General features: G+C 44.3%; 1 protein-coding gene across 2 annotated transcripts; it reads left to right on the plus strand.

Moving 5' to 3' along the window:
* Positions 1 to 733: 733 nt before the first annotated feature.
* On the plus strand, positions 734 to 24,931 carry LOC121292577 (transmembrane protein 179-like). Of its 2 annotated transcripts, XM_041214727.1 has the most exons (4): positions 734 to 1,085; positions 4,197 to 4,334; positions 4,603 to 4,681; positions 23,838 to 24,931. In XM_041214727.1, the coding sequence occupies exons 1-4, from the start codon at positions 784 to 786 to the stop codon at positions 24,015 to 24,017; spliced, it is 699 nt and encodes a 232-aa protein (XP_041070661.1). In that variant the 5' UTR covers positions 734 to 783; the 3' UTR covers positions 24,018 to 24,931. The 2 variants fall into 2 exon arrangements, with proteins under 2 accessions (XP_041070661.1, XP_041070662.1); XM_041214728.1 differs by lacking the exon at positions 4,197 to 4,334.

Below are 24,931 nucleotides of genomic sequence, written 5' to 3' on the forward strand. Positions count from 1 at the left end.
TTTTTTGAAGTTTTAGCGATTTGATACAACTGAGTGGCTTGATAGGCCATTAGGCCATTTCAGAGGGCATTTAAGAGTCAACCACATTACTGCAGATCTGGAGTCACATGTAGGCCAGACCAGGTGAGGACAGCAAATTTCCTTCCCTAAATGACATTACTAATGACAGATGGGTTTTTATGACAATCACGGTCATTGTTAGACTTTAAATTCCAGGTTTTTATTGAATTCAAATTCCACCATCTGTCGTGGTGGGATTTGAACTCGAGTCCCTAGAGCATTACCCTGTGTCTCTCGATTACCAGTCTAGAGATAACAAAGGCATAGAGATGGATTTTAGCAGCAAATGAACGAATAAAAAATAGCACAATTACCATTTAAAATATTACAGGTACATTAACCAGCCTAATGGACAATAAAAAAAATTGCCGAATGCCTCCATCTGCATCAATCTATCTACAATTCTCTACAAGTTACAATGATGTATGACCACAACACAGAATGAGGGTTTAGGAAAAAAAGTGCCAATACATGTAGAGCTAAGCTAATACATACTTTTTGCATTGAAGAAAATTTCAAATTCCAATTTAATATTGGACAGAAACGGAAACGAGAATTAACTAATTAAATAAGGAGATGATGAACTATCTCCCACCCTGAATGGAGATGGATGTCTCCAGGTTGACATCAGCCTTCCCACCGCGACGAGCTTCAGCGACCAGACGTCAGCGGATCGATCGGCGCAGGCGTGGACCAGGTCTGGTTGCCGCTTCAATGTGAGATATGGGGATGAATAATTTTTTGTTCGCACAGTGCATCCTGTATTTTCTAGCTTTCCTGTTTGGCTTCATCGCCGTGGTGCCGCTGTCGGAGAACGGCAGTGATTTCCAGGGAAAATGCCTGCTCTTTACCCGGGGGATGTGGCAGAATGAGAACATCACTGTGGAGAAGCAGCGCTTCATAGTGGAGGAATGGGGCCCAGAATCCGCCTGTCAGTTCACCACCTTCATCGGACTCTTCACCCTCCTCTTCTCGGCAATCCAGGCATGGAGACTCCTCTTCTACCTTTGCAAAGGACACGATGAGTAAGTCGCTTTGTGTGTGGTGCATTTCCATTGAACCCCCATACAGTACCCACTGTACCCCCTGGCCACTGTATTTCCTACCCACTGTACACCATGTCCACTATACCCCCTGCCCACTGTACCCCCTACCTTCTGTACCCCATGCCCACTGTACCCCTACCCATTGCACTCTACTCACTGAACCCCATAGCCACCAAACTATTTACCCACTAAACCCCTTACCCTTTGTACCACTTAACCACCAAATCTTTTACCTTTTGTACCTCTGACCTACTGAATTCCTACGCACTAAACACCTGACCCCTGAATCCTTTCCTACTGAACCATATTCCCTCTGAATCCCTTACCCACTATGCACCTTACCAACTATGGCCCTTACCCACCAAGCCCCATACCCACTAGAACCCCTTACCCAATTAACCCCTTCCTACTGAACACATTTCCCTGAACCCTATGCCCACCGAGCTCCTTGCCCATTGAACTCTTACTCACTGACTCCTTCTCACAAAACGCTTATGCATTGAGCCCCATATCCACTGAACACTTTTCCCGCTGTACTCCCTACCTACTATACCCGCTACCTACTATACTCCCTACCCACGGAACCCCCTACCCAGTGTACCCTCTACCCACTGAAACCCCTACCCATTGTACTGGTACGCATTGTATCCCTACCTGCCATACCCCTACCCACTACACCTCTACCCACTATACCCAATATCCACTGAACACTTTACCCACTATCCCTAATATACACTATACCCACTGTACCCCTGCCCATTGTACCCCATGCCTATCGTACAACATACCCATGGAACTCACTACTCATTACACTCTTTACCCACTGAATCCCATAACCACTAAACCATTTAACCTCTAAACCGTTTACCCATTGTACCACTTAACTACCAAACCCTTAACCTTTTGCACCCTTGACCCACTGAATTCGTACCCACTAAACACCTGACCCGCCGAACCTCTTTCCAAATGAACCATATTCCTTCTGAATCCCTTACCCACTGTGCCCCTTACCCACTGTACCCTTTACCAAGCCCCATACCCACCAAAACCTCTTACTAAGTGAACCCCTTATCCAATTACCTCCTTCCTACTGAACACATTCCCCCTGAACCCTATAGCTACTGAGCCCTTTGCCCACTGAATCCCTTACTGACTGAACCCGTCCCGCAAAACTCTTATGCATTAGGCCTCATACCCACCAAATCCCAAACCCTCTGTACACCATGCCCACTGTACACCATACCCACTGTACACCATAAGATCATATGATGTAGGAGTAGAAGTAGGCCATTCAGCCCATCGAGTCTGCTCCGCCATTCAATGAGAGCATGGCAGATCTGATAATCCTCAACTCCACTTTCCTGCCTTTCCTCATAACCTTTGTTTCCGATTAAAAATTGGTCTATCTCAGCCTTGAATATACTTAATGACCCACCCTCTACAACCCTCTGTAGTAAAGAATTCCAGATTCACTACCCACTGAGAGAAGAAATTCCTCCTCATCTCTGCCTTAAACGGGTGACCCCTTACTCTAAAATTATGCCCTCTGGTCTTGAACTCTCCCACAAGGGGAAACAACCTCTCAGCATCTACCTTCCCAAGCCCCCTAAGAATCTTATATGTTTCAATAAGGTTGTCTCTCATTCTTCTGAACTCCAATCAGTACAGGCCCAACCTACTCAACCCCTCCTCATAAGAAAATCCCTCCATACCCGGAATCAACCTAGTGAACCTTCTCTGCACTGCCTTTAATGCCAGTATATCTTTCCTTAGATAAGGGGACAAACTGTTCACAGTACTCTAGGTGTGGTCTAACTAGTGCCTTGTATAGTTTTAGCAAGACTTCCCTATTTTTATACTCCATTGCCTTTGAAATAAAGATTAACATTCCTTTGGCTTCCCTATTACCTGTTGAACTTGTATGTTAGATTTTTGGGATTCAGACACGAGGACTCCAAATCCCTCTGTGCTGCAGCTTTCTGCAGTCTTTCTCCATTTAAATAATATTCAGCTCCTCTATTCTTCCTGCCAAAGTGCATAACCTCACATTTTCCTACATTATATTCCATCTTGCCAACATTTTGCTCACTCACTTAACTTGTTTGTATCCCTCTGCAGACTCTTTGTACCATCCTCACCATTTGCCTTCCCACCTATTTTTATGTCATCTGCAAACTTGGCAATAGTACATTCACTTCCCTCATCTAAGTCATTAATATATATTGTAAATAATTGTGACCCCAGCACTGATCCCTGTGGCATTCCACTAGTTACAGGTTGCCATCCTGAAAATGCTCCCCTCATCCCAATTCTTTGTCTTTTATTAGTTAGTCAATCCTCTATCCATGCTAATATACCACCCCCAACACCATAGGCTCTTATCTTATTAAGTAACCTTATGCGTACCCCTAAACCATTGTACCCCTGACCCACTGAATCCTTTCCTTCTGTGCCCCTTACCACTAAACACCTTACCCAGTGATCTCTTTCCTACTGAACTATATTCCCTCTGAATCCCTTAACCACTGTACCCCTTAATCACTGAACCATTTCCTGCTGCACCCCTTTACCCACTAAAACCTTACCTCCTGTACCTCTTACCCATCGAGTCCCGCTCCCACTATACTCTTAACCCACTGAACCCCTTACCCACAAGTCTCTTATCCACTGAACCCCGTAACCACAGAATCCCATACCCACCTTGATGCAACATCTGCTGAGTATCTGCTGGCATGTGGCAGTGTTCAAAGAAATGTTGGACCTTTTTTCAATTAAAATTTACAAAAGCTATTCCTAATACTAAACAATAATTATCTGTAGTGCAATATGTGCTAAATATCACAATCCATTTTAATGCAATCGTAACCTCTCTTACTTTCAATGCAAATAGCTTATGGTTTGTGTTTTATTTTAGTTAAAAGCTAATCAACACGAATGGTCTTGCTATCGCTGTAAATGTAGCTATCACCAGTGCAACATTCCCAGGGAACATCCTTAACAGGATGTTTATCAAACATCTTGCTGCCTTTGCTGTCTTATCGATGTGTTTCCTCCTCCCTCCCCACCTTTCACTTCACCTGTTTGTTGCAGCACTTTCTTTGCAACGTTCCTGAATCTGCTGGTCAGCACCTTCGTGGTTTTCCTTATCTTCGTAGCAAGCACTCTGGTCACTGTTGGCTTCAATATGTGGTGTGATGCAATCACTGAGGATGGAAGAATGCCTAACAGGTACACAATATTAGGAATTTCTCTTGTTTTATAAACAACTGTTGTTTGCTTTCTAAAATTGTCCAGTAAGGAAAATTGTGCGTTACAGAACAAAACAGATGTATGAGTTTTTTATGAATGGTAATCACTATTAATATTAACATCCAATTCATTAATGCTCTTGCCTAAAGAAAATAAACAAAAGGCATTTTCAAAACAAACTTTCTAATATAAATGTTGCAAGGTCTTGTTGAGCTTTCCAGAATGTAAGTTTTGTTCTGGTCTACAGTTGTGAAGAATTGCAGGATATTGATCTGGAGCTGCACTTGGATAATTCTTCTTTCTATGACCAGTTTGCAATTATCCAGGTAAGCCTTTGGAAAGTTTATATGTAGATTGTAGTATCAACAGAACACAGCTCAAAGGATAAATTGTGAGATTTGGTTCATTAGGTTTAAACTTTGACACCAGTCAAGGTCAATCAATTTGTTGATCTAATTTCCTATTCAGACATTTTAAAATAAATTATTGCCAAGTAAATATTTTAGAAAAGATTGAAGTGTAAGACCCAGATCATTCCAGAATACAAATTTTGTTAAGACCCTCAAATTAGCATCCTTGGAATTCCCACCCTTGAAAACCAGTTGTTGGAATACATTCCCTTTCATGTAGTTTACCCCATTTTATCAGATGCTGAGACCATTGGCAACTTGTTTTGTAGACAGACAGAAGTCTTTTACTCTTAGAATAACAGAGACACTGGAACATTTTTACATTGGGGCTGGTATCTGTGCACCTGTCATTAGCTGAGAACCAACAGACTGGATCTGCAGCACAGTGAGCCTAGCACTCGATATAATCAATTTAATTTAGTGTAACCTAACATAACCTTGTTGAGTTGTCAATCAGGGATATGGGGGGTTAAAATTGATTTTTACGAGCAGCACGAGATAGTCTTGTAATGACTTGACATATCAGGCAGGTTTCTACTTAAAACAGATAACTTTATTACTGTTCTCTTTTAGAAGCTACATGCTTGAACCAGGTCCACGGTTAGAAAGCTCCATTCCCCCCATGGATTACCCGTGCTTAGAGCTCATTCGTCAAAACAATCACTTGATCCTGATAGGCAGTAGGAAAGGTTATACCTTCAGTCATTACATTTCTTCCCCCTTTAGTTTTTTTTTAACGTTTCCTATTTACAAAGAACATTTTAATCCACAATATATACATATATATTATATATATATATATATATACGGTCGGCTGGTTAAAGATTAAATCTCTGTGGTGGTTTTCTAATTCGGTTCGAGTGGCGTAGCTCTATCACTTGAGGCTCTCTCACTGGATCGACATGATCAGGAACTGCAGCATCAGGTACATCCTTAGAAAGTGGCAGTTCATGATTAGGCAATTCAACAAATCTATCCTAGGTCGATCTGTCACCTTGGATTAAAGGTTTGTCATCAATCACAGGCGGAATAGCTGGTTGTTGGAGTGTCTCTCTACTCCTCAGATGATCCACATGTTTTCAAACAATCCGGCCTTCCACTTCCTCCTGGAATGACAAGGGACCAGATTCTGAGACGATTATACCTGGAACCCAACTAGGTCGATTTCCAAAATTCCACACAAAAACTGTATCTTCTACAGTAAATCTTTAAGCTTTGCTATGAATATCGTGATTCAATTTTTGATTATTCTGATTCTCCTCTACCTTCCCCTCTAAGTTTGAAAACACCAGACTTAACCTTGTATGTAGGCGGCGTTTCATCAATAATTCAGACGGCGTTGAAGCTGTTGTTGAATGAGGAGTTGTATGATAATTGAGAAGAAAGCGGGAAAGTCGAGTTTCTAGAGTACCTTCGGATGACCTCTTCATTCCTGATTTGAAAGTTTGCAGTGCTCTTTCAGCTAACCCATTTGATGAGGGATGATAAGGTGCTGCTTTAATATGGTTGATTCCATTTAAACTCAGAAGTCTCTCAGGTTCTGTATTAGTAAAGACTGTACCATTATCCAAAACAATAACCTCTGGTAGGCCAGCATTTCAATATTTGCACTCAATGTGGGTGACCTGACTTCATACACGTCTATCCACTTAGAATGCACATCGATGATCAATAAAAGCATGGTACTTAAAAATAGACCTACATAAACAATATGCAGTCTAACCCAAGGTCAACCAGGCTATTCCCACAAATGCAGTGGAGCTGAAACAGGCAACTTCTGTTGTTGCTGACACTGGGGACAGTGCTTGATAATGCTTTCAATATCATTTTCTATGCCTGGCCACCCAGACATAGCTTCGCACAAGAATTCTCAGCTTCGATATGCCTGGATGCGCACTGTGAAGAGTGGTTATTTTCTTTGTGAAGGGATGATGACTCTTGATCACCACAAGATTGCATCTTGACAACTGTTTTTTCTGGCATGGAGTGGTCTTATCTCTTCAGGGACTGGTGAATTCAACCACCCTTGCAATACAAGGTCTTGGACTTTTGACAAAGTTGGATCCCTGTTTGTCCAATTCCTTATTTACTTTGCACACACAGGCGAATAGTCCAATAAATTCAGTGCAAGCACAACTTCTTGTGGCATTGGAGCATGTACAATGCCAACTGGTAATGGAGACGACTGAGTGCATCCGCATTTGCAATATGTAAGCCAGCATAGTGCATAAAGGTATACTGACATGCAGATAATATCAAAGCCCAACGTTGAATTCTTGCTGAGGCTATTGGCGGAATGGCTTTATCCTCACTGAATAAACTCGTTAATGGTTTATGGTCCGACACTATGGTGAAATGTCATCCATGCAGATACTAGTGGAATTTCTTCACTTCAAATATCACTTCCTTTTCTAGTTGTGAATAATCCTTCTCGGCTGCAGAGAGGGTTCTGGAGATATAGCCAATTGGCCTTTCAGAACCATCCTGTGTGACAACACAGCTCCCACATCATAAAGAGTGTATCACAGGTTAATATTAATTCTTTTGTTGGGCCATAATGCACTTGTAGATATGATGAATGTAATAGCTTCTTAACTTCTTGTCGTGAATTCCATGATCAAGGATGATTCTTTTTCAATAACAAGTGTAATGGTGCTAATGCTGCTAACAAGTTTGGCAAGAGGCGGCTATAATAATTAATCATGCACAAAAAAGGCTTGAGTTCAGTGACACTGGAAGGAGAGGGTGCCTCTTTGATTGCGCCAACTTTCTCCTCTACTGGATGCGATCCCATGGCATCCACCCAGTGACCCAGGTAGGTGACTTCTGGCACAAACAAAAATACCTGGAAAAACTCAGCAGGTCTGACAGCATCTGCGGAGAGGAATATACTTGACATTTTGAGTCCGTATGATCCTTCATCAGAACTAAGGAAGTAGAGAAATGGGGTGAAATATAAGCTGGTAGAGTCGGGTGGGACAGGTAGAGCTCGATAGGGGGCCAGTGCTAGGTGAAGGCAAAGAAGAGATTGCCAAAGCTGTCATAGACAAAAGGACAAAGGGGTGTTGATGGTGGTGATATTATCTAAGGAATGTGCTAATGGGGACATTAAGGGTAGCAAGCAGGACAAACTAGTGGCAGATGGCCCAGTGGGGGTGGGGTGGGGGGAAGGGATCAAAATGGGGTAAAAAGTGGAGATAAAACAATAGATTGAAATAAATTTTAAAATAGGTGGGAAAAGAATTTATATTTGTAAAAAAATTATAAATTATTGGGAAAAGGTGGATCGGAAAGGGGGTGGGGATGGAGGGGAGAGTTCATGATCTGAAATTGTTGAACTCAATATTAAGTCCGGAAGGCTGTAAAGTGCCTAGTTGGAAGATGAGATGCTGTTCCTCCAGTTTGCATTGAGCTTCACTGGAACCTTGTGGCAGGCCAAAGACGGACGTGTGGGCATGAGAGCAGGATGGAGTGTTGAAATTGCAAGCGACAGGGAGGTCTGGGTAATGCTTGCAGACAGACTGAAGGTGTTCTGCAAAGCGGTCATCCAGTCTGCGTTTGGTCTCTCCAATGTAGAGGAGACCGCATTGGGAGCAGCGAATGCAGAAGACTAAATTGAGGGAAGTGCAAGTGAAATGCTGTGCTTCACTTGAAAGGAGTGTTTGGGCCCTTGCAAGGTGAGGAGGGGGAAGTAAAGGGGCAGGTGTTGCACCTTCTGTGGTTGCATGACAAGGTGCCTTGGGAGGGGGTTGAGGTGTAGGGGATGATGGAGGATTGGGCCAGGGTGATCTGGAGGGAATGATCTCTGTGGAAAGCCGCCAGTAGGCTTGAAGGGAAGATGTGTTTGGTGGTGGCATCATGCTGGAGTTGGCAGAAATGGCGGAGGATGATCCTTTGAACGCGGAGGCTGGTGGGGTGATAAGTGAGGACAAGGGGGCCCCATCATGGTTCTGGGAGGGAGAGGAAGGTGTGAGGGCGGATGCGCGGGAGATGGGCCGGACCCGGTTGAGGGCCCTGTCAACGACCGTGGGTGGAAAACCTCGGTTAAGGAAGAAGGAGGACATGTCAGAGGAACTGTTTTTGAAGGTAGCATCATCAGAACAGATGCGACAGAGGTGAAGGAACTGAGAGAATGGGATGGAGTCCTTACAGGAAGTGGGGTGTGAGGAGCTGTAGTCGAGGTAGCTGTGGGAGTCGGTGGGCTTGTAAGGAATATTGGTGGACAGTCTATCACCAGAAATTGAGACTGAGAGGTCAAGGAAGGGAAGGGAACTGACTGTCAGTGATGGACCACGTGAAAATGATGGAGGGGTGGAAATTGGAAGCAAAATTAATACATTTTTCCAGATCCAGATGAGAGAATGAAGTGGCACCGAAGCAGTCATCGATGCACCGGAGAAAGAGTTGTGGGAGGGGACCTGAGTAGGACTGGAACAAGGACTGTTCCACATACCCTATAAAGAGACAGACATAACTGGGGCCCATAGCCACACCTTTTATTTGGAGAAAGTGAGACGAGTTTAAGGAGAAATTGTTCAGTGAGAGAACAGGTTCAGCTAGACGGAGGAGAGTACTGGTGGATGGGGATTGTTCGGGCCTCTGTTCGAGGAAGGAGCGGAGAGCCCTCAGACCATCCTGATCGGGGATGGAGATGTAGAGGGATTGGATGTCCATGGTGAAGAGGAGGCGGTGGGGGTCAGGGAACTGGAAATTGTTGATATGATGTAGGGCGTGAGAGGAATTACGGATGTAGATGGGAAGAGATTGGACAAGGGGAGAGAGAGTGGAGTCAAGATAGCAAGAAATGAGTTCCATGGGGCAGGAACAGGTTGACATGATCAGTCTGCCAGGACAGTCCTGTTTGTGGATTTTGGGTAGGAGGTAGAAGCGGGCCATCCGAGTTTGGGAGATTATGAGGTTGGAAGCTGTGGTGGGAAGATCTCCAGAGGAGATGAGGTCAGTGACAGTCCTGGAAACAATGGCTTGATGTTCAGTGGGGTCATGGTCCAGGCGGAGGTAGGAGGAAGTGTCTGAGTTGACGCTCAGCCTCTGTGAGATAGAGGTCAGTGCGCCAGACAACAACAGCACCACCCTTGTTAGCAGGTTTGATGACAAAGTCAGGGTTGGATCTGAGAGAACGGAGTGCGGCAATTTCAGAAAGAGACAGGTTAGAGTGGGTGAGAGGAGCAGAGAAATTGAGACGACAGATGTCAGGCCTTGGAATGTACATTTTTATTTCTTTAATCATACACTAGCTTCTAAGAATCATCTTAAAATCTCTTCTAGGTTGGCCAAATATATGGCTTCCATTGACCCTGTGATCAGAACATCATCTGCGTATACTACTACTTGGGGAAGTCCTTGTAATGGACTTTCCATGTTCCTTTGGAAGATCGCACATGTAGATGATACTCCAAAGAGTAGGCACGTATATTGATACAGGCCCAGTGCATGTTGATGGTTACATACCCTCTAGATGTGCTATCCAGCTCTAACTGTTGGTATTCATGGCTCATGTCTTGTTTGGTATAGGATTTGCCTACAGCTAGCTTTGCGTACAAGTTGTCTGTCCTTGGGACAGGATATTTATCTAGTTTGGCTGCCTTGTTCACAGCCCATTTGTAGTTCCCACAAATGCGAATAGTTTGATCAGCTTTCATCACAGGGACTATGGGCGCTGCCCATTCTGAATTTTGGGCTGACTGGATAATGCCTAGCTTTTCTAAGTGGCACAATTCTGCATCGACCTTCTCCTTTAGGGCATAAGGCACTGGGCTGGCTTTAAAGAAATGGGGTGTCACATCTGAATCTACATAAAATGCTTACAAGCAAAAGTATATCTTTCCCAATTCGTCACAAAATACACTTATATTTCCTTAGGAACACATATTCTCAAGTGAAATATTTCAGATTATTTGATCTTTTTTTTGTAACCAGTCGCAGCCTGGAAGACTAGGTCCTTCACCTATCGCTATGATCACTGGAAGCTGGGCTGTCTGTTGCATATGGGACACTGGTACTGTGGCGATGCCCTTTACCTGTATGGATTCTCCAGTGTATGTCTTTAATTTAGCCGTGGTTTGCTCCAGATTCAGTGGCTGGGACCTTCATTTAGGTATTAAAATGTGTGGTCTCCCACCACTGTGGTTGAGGCTCCCGTATCTACCTCCATTACGAGAGGTTTCCCATTCACTTGAATGGTGATAGTTATTGGTTCCGTTATTTACTACATTGACATCATACAGAGAATAGCTATTGGTATGGACAGCTTTTGGTTCTGGTATCTTATTCACTTAAATCATTTTGGTCTGCTGTCTTGTGGGCTGTGTCGATTTTGCCCTGCATTACTTTATTACTTGCCCTTTCTTGTGGCATTAACGGCATCTGCCTTCTTAAGTCTGCAGGCTTCCGGTCCATGATTATCCCACATCTGTAACAGATTAACATCAGAGTTGCTGATGAGATGCTTCCACTAGGCCTTTTCATTCTTCGAGCAGCAGAGACTGTCTCTCGCCTCATTACTGTCTCTGGTTTTCGTACCATGGCTGGCGGTATGCTCCCGCCCTAGCTGCAGAACGGCACTTTGTTGCACATTCTGTAAAGCCTGCGAGTCCCTCTCAGCACGTTCCATTTCCATGGTGCGCTTCAAATCAGTCTGCGAGTAAACGGCGCTGAATGGCATTATCATGAACTCCACAAACCAAGCAGTCCCGCAACATATTATTGAGTGTGTCTTCGAAGTTGCAGTGCTCTGTCACCTGCTTCAACTTCACTATATAAATTGCGATGGGCTCTCCCAGGGCCCTTACTTCGGAGTTAAACTTAAACCTGTGCAATATTACCAACAGCTTTAGCTGAAAATGGGCCTTCATGAGGTCTATCGATTTGTTAAAAGATTTCGACTCGGACGCGTTCAGGACCGTCAGACTGTGGATGAGGCTATATGTCTTGCTACCACAGACACTCAAAAGAATTGCTCTCTGCTTCTCCTCCATGATTATTTCATTTGCCACAAAATAAAAACCAAGGTGCTCTACATACTGGCTCCAGTCTTTCATAGATGTATCATAAGGGTCGATTCTGCTGAAGAGTGGCATGACTAGTGAGTATACTTTTCCTTTTTCCTAAGAACTGATTTACTCACATTCACAAGGCAAGGTGCAGCATCAGTTATTTTATCCTCGTTGCCAAATGTAATGACACACCAGAAAGGTTTCTAGTTGAAACAGATAACTTTATTACAGAGAGCTTTTAGAGGCAACATGCTTGAACGAGGCCCACGACTAGAAAGCGCCCCCCTCTGGATTACCCACACTTAGGGCTCATTCATCAGAACAATTATGTGCACCCCCCCATCCCCTAATAGACAATAGGAAAGATTATATCTTCAAGCACTACAGGGCTCTTAGCAAATTGGCAGCCAATTTTTTTTACCATGCCAGTTTTTATTTTCCATTGACTTGGAAAATATTGCCAAGATTTTTCATTTCAAACCAAGTTGACAGTGATACTAGGAAACAAATCTCCCAAAACAGCTTGAAGTATCATTCTGTGAGCATCAGTAGAAAGAAGATCAGGCGTGATGAAAATTGACCGTTGATTTACTATGAACCGATATCATAGTGCAGGCATACACCACTGTCACCCCCATGAGCTTCCTACTTGACATATTTTCAAACCTTACACTTGAAATTCTATTTATGTTCCAGTGGAAGGCCACTCAGATATGGTTTGAGTGATAGCCAGGTTGAATGACAGAGCAGGCTGTATGGTCTACTCCTGCTCCTATCTCTTGGGTTCTTGTATGTGCTAACTTCTGTTTTACTGAATTGTTTTAAAGTTAGCAGCGAAGTCAATGCCTAATCAACATTTCTAGCTGGATATCAAATCCACTGCATAAAGGTATTTGCAGTTTCAATGGAGATGAGTGCTTCCCAGTTACTGTGCGTTTCAAGCTGAGATTCAGGACAACAGTAGAATTAAGGGTTGACAATCAAATTATATGGATTATATGGCACGTGCATGAAAACAGATTTATCAGCAGATGGCAGATTTAAACTTGCCAAAAGCAACACTTTCCTTGTGGGGTACTTCAGCCTTTGACTCTTGAACTTGATTTTGTGTTTACTGAGGAAAGTTGCCAGTTCATGATTAGATAGTGAGGCAGCCTGATCACCATCTGCCTTACCTGCATTGTCATTCCTTTGAAAAAGATCACAACTGGTTATCTATTACCCCTGTGCTCACTGACCAACATTGACTCCTAGTTTGGCCTCGATTTTAAAATTCTCATCTTTGTTTTTAAATTCCTCTGTGGCCTCACCCCTCCCTTCTCCAGGCCCACACCCCTCTGTGATCTCTGCCCTCCTCCAATTCTGGCCAATTACACAGCTTTGATTTTCATCACACCACCATTGTTGGCCATGCCTTCAGTAGCCTAGGCCCTAAGCTCTGGAATTCCCTCCCTAAACTTCTACAATTCCCTTTCTCTCTTTAAAACATTGCGTCAATCCTATCTCTTTGACTAAGCTTTTGACTACCTGTCCGTGTATCAGTTTGTTGTTAATGTTCCTGTGAAGCACCTTGGGAGGTGTTACAACATTAAGGGCATTATATGAAAACAAGCTGTGTTAGACTAGATACAACCTTTTTGACTGGAGCACACACCAAAATTGAAGCCGTGCGCAAGATCAGACTCCTCGCTTTCAGAGAGTACATGGTCAGAGAGATTTGCTACATGTTTGGTGGTGTCATTAATTGCGCTGCTTTAAGCGACTTCTGATTAAGTGAGTTTACAGTGAAGGTGTGTTTCAAGTGGGTATTGTTTATGATCATGTGCTCTCTGAAAGCGAGGAGTTTGTTCTTGCGCAAGCTTCAATTTTGGTGTGCCGTCATCCCACATCAAACAGGAAGAGGTATTTGCTCAGTTCGAACTCCTTTACTCTCAGCTATTCCACCACAAATTAGCGTCCACTGACAATGCTGAATCCTTGAAAGCTCACCTAGCTGATCCAGTGCATGCATATTGCAGGATTCTGAACGACTTGGCTGATTTTCACATGTAATGTGAATGCCTGTAACGTTGCAAGGCCTCATGGCCCAGTCATACATATCTGTAAACCTGACAAAGGGACTGGAATAGCCATCCTTAACAAGTGTGACTATATCAACAAAATTCACACCATACTTAATGATGGATCTAAATTCGCATCCATTGGACCTGCCACTCAGCATGACTGGACAGCCCTGCTCGAAAGTGAGTTACAAAATTGCTTGTTGGACTTTTGCAAGACTAATGAGCTGCCGAGTGGTATATATAAGATGCGTCCTCAAGGCTCACTGCGTCTGTGTATGTAAGGGCTGCCCAAGACACACAAAAGTGATATCCCTTTATGCCCTATCTTATCTATGACTGGTTCTGCACAACATGAATTAGCCAAATGGTTGGGTGAGTTGCTGCAACCAGTTCTGAGGAAGTTTTCCACAGACACAGTGAAGGATTCCTCCACCCTTGCGAAGACCATACAGGACTTGCATATCGATAGCAATGCTGTGTCCATGTGTTCATTCGACATTGCAAGCCCTATTCACCAATGTTCCGTTCAAGGATGCCATTGACATTGGCACTGCATCATTAAATCATGGCAACCTAGAAGCACTGCCATTGTCTGAACCTGTATTCATTGAACGGATGAACTCAGCAACTTGTGCAGTTGAGTTCAGTTTGAACAACACCATGCCCAAATAAATGGTGTTGCCATGAGATCCCCTCTAGGCCTAGTTCTTGCAAGCATCTTTGTTGGTTTCCACAAGAAACACATCTTCGATGGAATGTCACCTAGGCTCCTGCACCTTGCACATTTCCGATTTATGGATGATACATTTGCTATTTTGAATCCTCAGCTGCATGTAAGCATGTGTGCTCTCGGCACCTTTAAGGTGGGTCTGGCCCCATCTCTTCAACATCTGTGACCAGTGACGCTGTGCTCCTGAAGGGCTCAGGTGCTAAAGGCGGACAAAAGATCAGGTGCTTTTAAAGTTTCAGCGCCTCAACGATATGACCCTGATCATGGAGTGCAAGCGAGCTGCCTTCAGCCAGACAGGAGTCAGACATCCTCAGAGGCTATATGAAGATCTATGGAGTATCCTCACTGCATTTCATCATCATCCTCCTGCAACTGAGTGACTGTTAGGGCCTCCACTGCATCTCCATAACAGGAACATTATCACGGAGGGTATGTGTGCTGCCGTAAGCCAGACTGGAGTCAAACATTCATAAGTGAAATGTAAGGATCTATGGTGTCTCTTCATTGCATGTCGTCATCATCCTCCACAAATCTAGCAGCTGTGAGGGCCTCCCGAGCATGCTGGCCTCATCTGGCCAGTACGAGAACCACATCCCCATCATCGTCACCTTCGAGGACCTCCTTACCCTCATCCTTGTCAATGTCTTCCTCATCTGAGGAGACCTCCAGTTCCTCCCCAGCCAGCTCCTCTCTTTGTTGCAGCGCAAGGTTGTACAGTGTGCAGTGATGATGCGTGACAGCTTCTGTGGACTATATTGCAGGGCTCCATTAGGCACCAGAACCATATTTTCAGCATCCCATGATGGTTTGCTCCACCAAGTAGTGTGTTGCGGCATGAGCCTCATTATACCTTCACTCTGCTGCAGTCTGAGGTTACCACACAGGTGTCATCAGCCACATACTCTCCAGGTAGCCCTCTTGCATCCTGACTGTCATGGTCCTGGGTGAAATGCACAAAGCTGTGTGCCCTTGCAAAGATGGCATCCGTGACCTCATGGATGCATATGTGGGTGGAGGCTTGTGAGGTCCCAGAGAGGTCGCCTGTGGAGTCCTGAAAGGAGCCATTGGTGTAAAAATTGAGCGCTACGGTCACTTTCATGGCCACTGGCAGCGGATGCCCTCCATGCACCTGTGGCGCCAAATCCTGCAGTAGCTGGCAGATGTGACCGACCAGTCCCCTAGCCATATAGCCTTTGGTGACCCTGATTTTCGGTCATCTGCAGGAATAAAAGGCGGCATCTATAGACCATGTGTCTAGCTAGGTACCGACCAATGATGGCTTGCTGTGGCTGTTCAGCGGCTTGTGCGGGAGACCCAGCCTGCCCTTACCTCTGCCCAGCCAGGCAACTTTGTCGTCTCTTCTCTGCCGTCTTTGATCTCTGTAGCTGCAAGGTATACAGCTAGTTCACTAGGCTTCATGCTCCTGATGTACTGCAGGATGAAAGAGAGAGATGCGTGAGTTAGTTTGGGTGTACTACGCACTTCTCTTGGTTAAGTCTGAAATTTCCTTAACGCATCCCGGAGAGTGCTGGCCACCACTTGGATGGCCAGAGTTTAGTGCATTGCATGGTTGCCCGAAACCCCACCTACCTCCGCCCCACTCCACCCGACTGATTGGCTGCAACTCTGCCCATTGGACTGCATGCTGTGCTCTCAGCTCAGATGCAGGCATTTTCCTAACCTACATTGCAAGGCTGCACTGTTAGCTTGAACCATGGGGGAAACTGGTCCACACCAGGATGGTGACATTGCAAGGGGCTGTGAGTGCCTCCACCAGTGACTGATCCATGGCCAGCTTTAGCAAGGAGATTGTACAATGTGCCCAGTCATCCAACTGCAGTCCACTAAAACACTCATTAGTTTGCAAGCTGTGCCTGAGGGGTGACAAACTCTGGAGCTCTTGGTGACACTTTCATGCTTCTGCGATGCTTGAGTGGGCAGATAAGCTAGAGACCCGACTCCAGGCATGTCAAAGTGGCTGCGTCTGAACTGTCTCAGCTGCAGAGGAATGGTCACTTTATACAATGTGTGCCTAATGCATGGCCGCTTCCCTCCCTTCCACCCTGCACGTACTTATACACTACGTTCAACCACAGGGCAGCCCTCCCCCCACCCCCGCCTCCAATGCACCTCAATCGCAGAGCAGCCCTTCCCCCCACCGCCTCCAATGCACTTCAATCACAGGGCAGCCCTTCCCCCCCCCGCCTCCAATGCACCTCAATTACAGAGCAGCCCTTCCCCCCCCGCCTCCAATGCACCTCAATCACAGAGCAGCCTTCCCCCCCGCCTCCAATGCACCTCAATCACAGAGCAGCCCTTCCCCCCGCCTCCAGTGCACCTCAATCACAGAGCAGCCTTCCCCCCCCCCCCACCTCCAATGCACCTCAATCACAGAGCAGCCTTCCCCCCCCCGCCTCCAATGCACTTCAATCACAGAGCATCCTTCACCCCCCCACTTCCAATGCACCTCAATCACAGAGCAGCCTTCCCCCCCCCCACCTCCAATGCACCTCAATCACAGAGCAGCCTTCCCCCCCCCCCGCCTCCAATGCACCTCAATCACAGAGCAGCCCTTCCCCCCCCGCCTCCAATGCACCTCAATCACAGAGCATCCTTCCCCCCCCCCACTTCCAATGCACCTCAATCACAGAGCAGCCTTCCCCCCCCCACCTCCAATGCACCTCAATCACAGAGCAGCCTTCCCCCCCCCCGCCTCCAATGCACCTCAATCACAGAGCATCCTTCCCCCCCCCCACTTCCAATGCACCTCAATCACAGAGCAGCCTTCCCCCCCCCACTTCCAATGCACCTCAATCACAGATCAGCCTTCCCCCCCCCACCTCCAATGCACCTCAATCACAGAGCAGCCTCCCCCCCCCCTGCCTCCAATGCACCTCAATCACAGAGCAGCCCTTCCCCCACCCCCGCCTCCAATGCACCTCAATCACAGAGCAGCCTTCCCCCCCCCCCACCTCCAATGCACCTCAATTACAGAGCAGCCCTTCCCCCCCCGCCTCCAATGCACCTCAATCACAGAGCAGCCCTTCCCCCTGTCCCCATCTAATCCACCTCAACTGCAGGGCAGCCCTTGCACCCCCCTCAATGCTCTTCAGCCTTGAAATCCAACAGGCGACCCTCACTAGTGCAGCGCAACGTTACTGTACACTCACCTCTGAGTTCCCCTCAAAGTGCAGCCTGCCAAATGCACACCTTATATATGCTGTTGTGAAACACATCAGTGTGAGCGGATGACCCAGAAGGGGGTCGGGGGTGGGGGGTGGTGTCTGATTCCGGCGGGCTAGCCTTGTAATGATATGCAGATGTATTACAATGATGTTCCCTACATCCGATGGCAGGAAATGCGGCCCACCATCGACGGGCAGAGCAGATGATCGCAAACTGGTTTCACAACGTTGTGAAACCAATTTCTGACTTTCTCACTAAATTGTCTGCTCACACCACCGAGCAGCATGCCAGCGGGCACTGAAAGCCCCACCTGTAGTGTTGAATATTCGAATTGATTCTGCAATTGGACAACAATTGCTGAACAATCCTGATTGTATTAATAATTACATTGACAACCAATCTAAGATCTTCAGCTGGGCTCACAGTGTGTGCAGCTCACTTGCAAGTGCTGGAAGCTACATATATTCATACACAGGGTCCTATCCTTTGCAGACAGAAGGGTCATGTCCACATATTGCATCCTTTTCAACTAAACAAAAGCTTGGGCCACTGCCATTTCCTGGTATATTCCCATGGCAATGCCTTGACCAATCAGAGCTGACCCGTCTGGATTGAATTTAAACAAAAACTTAGCAGTTAACTTCTCCTTGATGCATTCTCCATGTCAGTGCCTCTATAATCAGACTCTATTTACCAACCAATCAGCACTCTCTTCTCATGCAATCTAAATTGGTATTCTTGTGAATTCTGTCCTGATGAGTGCAAGACAAAAAGCTTCAACAGCATGTCTCTTTTTTCAGCAATATTAAAGTGTCCTAAAGCACTTCACTGGAGGGCTATCAGACAAAATTTGGCAAGATCAGGAATTGATACAGAAGGCACTATTATAACAATTCAGCATCAACAACATATAATTTATAAGCTCATATTATGCACAAAAAGACCAAAATCTTGGCATTATAAATATCACTTAAAATTTGGTGAATCAAAGAATTCTGCTCATAAAAAATACAAACTGAACACATTTCCACCACATAAAATCTACTTAATGTTTGGGAAATATTGACCCTACAGTTACAGTTAGTGAGGACCAGACCTGAGAATAAATTTGTTTTGTGACTCTCTCTGTCACTGTGCCTGTGGTGCATTATCCATCCTGCTGCTTCACAACCTAACTGCAGCCGTTGACAGGGTCAACCACATCATCCACCTCCAGTGTCTCTTCTGGTCTTATAATCAAATTCTTGCAGTCACTTTCTACCCCCACACCTTTACCTCTAGGGTCCCCCAAGGATCTATGCTCAACCCCCTCCTGTTCCTTAGGGCCAGGCTTCTCTTTAGCAACATCACCTGAAAGCTTGGGGGCAGATTCCTCGTGTATGCACTCAACCTCTCTATCACCTCTCTCGCCTTTCACCAGACTGTATTATCAGATTGATTATTTGACATTTAGTCCAATTAAATATTGGGAACACTAAAACAGATGACTTAAGCCCCTGCATATAATGCACACCTTTGCCATAGATTTATTATACTACTCATTCATGGGTTGTATGGCAAGGTCAGAATTTAATTTCCATCCCTAATTGCACTTGAGAAGGTGATGATGAGCTTTCTTGAACCGCTACAGTTCATGGGATGCAGGTACAAGCACAGTGCTGTTAGAGACGGTGTTCCAGTAAATGAAGGGGAATATAGTTCCAAGTCAGGATTTTGTGCAGCTTGGAAGTGAAGCTATGGGTGGTGGTGTTCCCATGCATCCACTGTCCTTGTTGTTCCAGGTGGTAGAGTTCATGGGTTTGGAAGGTGCTGTCAAAGGAGTGAGTTGCTGCACTGCATTTTGTGTATGATACATGCTGCTCCCATTGTGTGTTCGGTGGAAGGAGTGATTGTTTAGGTGATGGATTGGGTGCCAGTCAAGTAAGCTTCTTTGTTCTGGATGGTGTTGAGCTTCTTGAGCATTGTTGGAGCTGCTCTCTTCCTGGCAAGTGGACAGTATTCCATCACGCTCCCGACTTGTACCTGGTGGACAGTGGGTTCTGGGGAGTCAGGAGGCGAATTACTCACAGCAGAATTCCCAGCCTCTGATGTGCTCTTGCAGCCACAGTATTTATATAGTTGGCCCAATGAGATTTCAATGGTAACCCCCCAAGATGTTAATGCCATTAAATGCTTGCCTATCCATTGAGGCCCACATCCCATAAATGAATTAAAAAAAAATTAAATATCAAGGAGAGATAGTTAGAGTCTTTCTTATTGGACATGGTCATTACCTGGCACTTGTGTGGCACACATTTACTTGCTATTTATCAGTCCAAGCCTGAATGTTGTCCAAGTCTTGCTGCATGCAGGCACGGACTGCTTCAGTATCTGAGGACTCAGGTATGGTACAGAACATTGTGCATTTGTGAGCAAAATCACCGCTGCTGACCTTGTGATGGAGGGAAGGTCATTGATGAAGCAGCTGAAAATGGTTTGGCCTAGGACACTATTCTGAGGCACTCTTGCTGTGATGCCCTGGGATTGAGATGATTGGCGTCCAACAACCACAATCATCATCTTTTGTGCTAGGTCTGACTCCAGCCAGTGGAGAGTTTTCTCCCTGATTCCCATTAGCTTCAATTTTGCCAAGTGTTCCTTAATGTAAAGGGGAGTCACTCTCACCTCACCTGAAATGAAGCTCTTTTGTTAATCTTTTCATTTGGACCAAGGCTGTAATGGAGTCTTGAGCAAAGTGGTCTTGTCAGCCAAACTGAGCACCAGTGAGCAGGTTATTGTTGAGTAAGTACTGCTTAACAGTACTGTCGATGATATCTTCCATCACTTTGCTGATGACCAAGAGTAGACCTGGTAATTGACCAGATTGGATTTGTCCTGCTTTTTGTGGCAGGATTTATCTGGGCAATATTCCACATTGTTGGATAGATGCCTCGGAGTGCGGCTAGTCCTGAAGCAGAAACACCACAACCATGATATTGTCAGCCCCCACAGCCTTTGCTACATCCAGAGCCTTTAGCCATTCAACCATTCATCTCTCTCCCCAGCCATTATCTCACGTTGAACCAGATCACTCTCAACTTTGGCATCTAATTTGACCCTAAGACTGAGCTTCCAACCACATAACCTTTCCAGCATAAAGACTGCCTGTATCCACCTTCATAACATTGCCTGTCTTTGCCCGTCTGGTGCAGACAACTTCATCATGCCTTGTCACTTCCAGGCCCAACTATTCCAAAGCTTTCCTTTTTGGCCACTCTTCTTTCATATCCTTCATAATCTTCAACTCATCCTCTTTTGTCTTTAACCTAAACTACACAAATTCCCATTCGTATATCACCTGTGTTCACTAACCAACATTTGGCTTTCGGCCCCACAATGCCTCAAAATTTTCACTTTGGTTTTTAAATCTGTTTATGACCTTACGCCTTTCTAGCACTCTTAACTTTTCCAGCTCTACAACCTTTGGAACTCTACATACCTCCAACTCTGATCCTTTGCATATCCTCCACTCCCTTTGCTCCACTATTGGTGTTGTGCCTTCAGCCATGTAGACCCCATGACCTGGCATTCCCTCCTCAAACCTCTGCCTACCCACTTCTGTCTGCTATAAGACTGTTCTTAAAACCTACCTTTTTGACTTAAGCTTTTGATCATCCATCCTAATACTTTTTTCTTTGACTCAACATCGATTTTTATCTGAATACGCTTCTGTGAAGTATATTGGGACAGATTTCTACATTAAAAATGCTGTATTAATTAATGTTGCTATTTTAAAAACCTTATTTAACACTTTTTTGGGTGGCGTAGCGTTTCTTTATCAAAAGTATCAAATATGTTTTTATTGCTTGTAGTAAATGGGCATGCAAAATGTGACTGTTTTGTTATCATTGTGACTGATAACATATTGAACTTTATTTGTGAAGGAGGCCATCTGAAAATAGGATGGCAGCTGTGAGTAAAGTTCTCCAGTCAACAATTGGCTTGCTTTTCAGTGGGAGAATTCATGCCATGACGACCATTGCATATTTAAATATAACAAATTACAGTTTTTAATAATTCTTACAGATGGTCACTCACTTTTTAATTAAGACAAAAAAACCTGTTCATTTTAATATCACTTTTCTATTTTATGGATGAATACTAAATTGATTTGGAATTTAAAAGCAGACTAAAGATTATAAAATCGGTGACGTGTTAGACAGCTGGATGGACAGAAGGATGTGGGCTAGAAAGTAGTGCACCAGCCACTGTCTGTTTTTTAACCAATGGTTAATTGTAAAGTGAGCCACTATTTAACTGAATATCCAGGTGGCTGATAACAATGTGAGCTATTACTACTAAAGTACCATCGTTTAGATTTTATGTCCAAAGTGGGTAGTGCAGTAAAATCAAACAGATGCTTAGGTTCAACTTTCCTTTCTTTCATAAGGAAAGACATTGCAAATGATCTGAGTCAAGGTCATATGTTGTTTTACTTCTTCATAAATCTCAAAAGCTCATATAAAGTCCAAGCATTGTTTTGTGTACATAAAATAGAATCTCTGCCTTCAATATTACCAATGATGGGAAATAAATAATGATGGAGTTAGATTAAAATATACATTATATAAATTGTGAACTCTCCTGGCAATTTTTCCCAGGAACTCTGATACCATGGGCTGAAATTTACCCTGGGCTTTGGGACCCTGACGTCAGGTCGAAGGTGGGTCTTGAACCAGCACTTGCTGGCAGCAGGACCTGCTCGGCAATTTTACCGCAGGCAACCTTCCAATTGGCTGCTTGTGGGCCTGCTGTCAATAAAGAATGGTGGGCATGCTCCTGATGCTGCTGGTTCCAATCAAAATGAAGGTGCACTTGGATTAGTATGTAAAAATTAAAAGTTGGGGGACAGAAGCAGGGGGCTCTACAGATCAGAGGGAAAATCCCTCTGAGGGAATTATTGGGACTGCGGGGGCTGCCTTTCCTCCCTGTGGCTCCCACTTTGGGCCATGAAGCCTCCGATTCTGATGGCCGCCGCTCCCCCCCACCCCACAATCCATAGGCAATATGCCGGCATCCCTTGTAAATGGCCCTTAGTAGGGTCTTTCTGTAAAAGTGGCTGCCCACCTCTATAGGAAACTTCCCCAGTGGCTGAACTGCATTGGGGAGCTCTCCCAGTATGACTCTCTGTTCCACTGACACCCCTACATCCGTCCCCACCTCCCAGGGGCCAGTAAAATTCAGCCCGATGATGCCTTGAGAACTGAGCCATGTACCAAAAAAACTTAATGTTTTAATAAGCATTTCGAAATTTTGGCCCATTGCAGAATATTTTGAAACCAGTTACTGTGGACCTACAAGTACATTTAAAGGGTCCGATGGTCAAGAAAGACTTCAGCGCGCTCTGCCAGAGTTATTCTTCTGAAAGTGCAGCAGTAGCCCTTTTTACGCACGTAAACTGAGTTTCCACTGCACTTGCGATGAAGTAACACCGCAGCAGTGGGACCCGCTTCAAGGAATTTCCCATCAGACCAAATAATTAAAGTTGAATTTTTGTGAGTGTCAGGAGGGATCAAGTCAGTCACCTGTTATTCACTGCGCCTAATTTTTCAAATATTTCCCTGCCTTAAACCACCACCCAAAGTCAGAATTACTGATATTTCTGAACAATCTTTTCCTATAAAGATGACATTTCTTAAAAGAGTACAGTCAGATATTGCTGGCTCACAAACAAACATTGCTGAGTTGGGACAGCAGTCAGATTACTCACATGGTGACAGAAATGTATGTCTCTGACATGTATGTTTATATCAAAAGATGTGATTTTATACGAATAAAAAGCTTTTGATAATTTGCTTAAATCTTTCTATTGTGAAGAAACAACTGATTCACTCAAAATAAATGTTTGAATTAAATTAGGATCGTATTGATCAAATTCTCCTTTTCTACCACGTTAATTAAATCCTTACTGATTCGTAAAACTTATGTTACAGTGTACTAAAGAGACATTTTGCAGATTATATTCAAAAGTGAAAAGGATGACATGCCCTGAAGTTGCTAATTAGCAAACCTTGTTTAACATCTGGGAATTTCATCTGCAGTTTGGTCTGTGGGCCGGATGGGTTGCTTGGATGGCAATTACCATTCTTGCGTTCCTGAAAGTGTATGACAACTATAGGCAGAAGGAGCTCCTCGACAGCCTGGTCCATGAGAAGGAGTTGCTTCTAGCAAGATCATCCAAGAGAGCATTAGAGCAAGTTGAGAAGAATGCAATGATTTAAAAGCAATTACAGTACATATTGTACAAAGAGCTGATATAAATAAAGCAAAGCTGCATGTACTTTGTCAAGGCGAAGGCATTGAAAAGTTACTGTAAAACAGGATACTCACTCTCTAGCCTTACTGCCCATCTTAATGGTAGGTACCATAATAATAACTGTATCTTTCGATAGATACTATTGTTCTTCCAGTGCCTAATAATCATTAGCCTGTATAATGTAATGATTTTCTAAAATGTTACAGCACAATACATAATGATTGCTCTATTGCCAAATCAAAATGTAAACTTCTGCTGTTCATACTTGTACATCAAAACGTAAATGTTGTTGATCAGAAAAAAATATCCTGATTTACAGTACAAAGTTAAATAGCCTACACCGAATTTCATGTGCCAAAAATAAACTTAGTAATGTGTTAGATGATAGAGGAGAAAAACTTTCAGCCAGTTATATTCCACATAGTTCAGTACACTCCCACTGCTACAAAATATTGTATTGAAAGCAAATGAACAAAATTGTCCACTCTCATAGCAAATGATGATAAATTTCACATTCAACATGTCAAAGATGTTTCGAGCCAAACTCAGTGATACCTGAATATTCTTTCTATTAACAGAATACATTGCTTTCACACTCGAAAATCTCATCTGCAGTGTTTAGAAAATGATAATGATTGTTTCTTAGGAGCAGCTGCTATCTTGCAGCACTGAATACTCTACCTTAAATCAATAGTTTCTCTTCTGCTAATAAAATGAACAACAGATATTGGAAGCTTAGTGGTATAAAGTGACAGACTTTATTGTGCCATATGTTGCTCATAAAAAGGATCTTTGTTATTAATGTCAATTCTTTAACCTTGATTACAGTGTCCTTTGCTCAAAACTGTGTAAAATTAAATTCATTCATACGCTTGTTTA

The sequence above is a fragment of the Carcharodon carcharias genome, chromosome 20 (assembly GCF_017639515.1).
Source record: "Carcharodon carcharias isolate sCarCar2 chromosome 20, sCarCar2.pri, whole genome shotgun sequence".
NCBI classification, from domain to species: Eukaryota; Metazoa; Chordata; class Chondrichthyes; order Lamniformes; family Lamnidae; genus Carcharodon; species Carcharodon carcharias.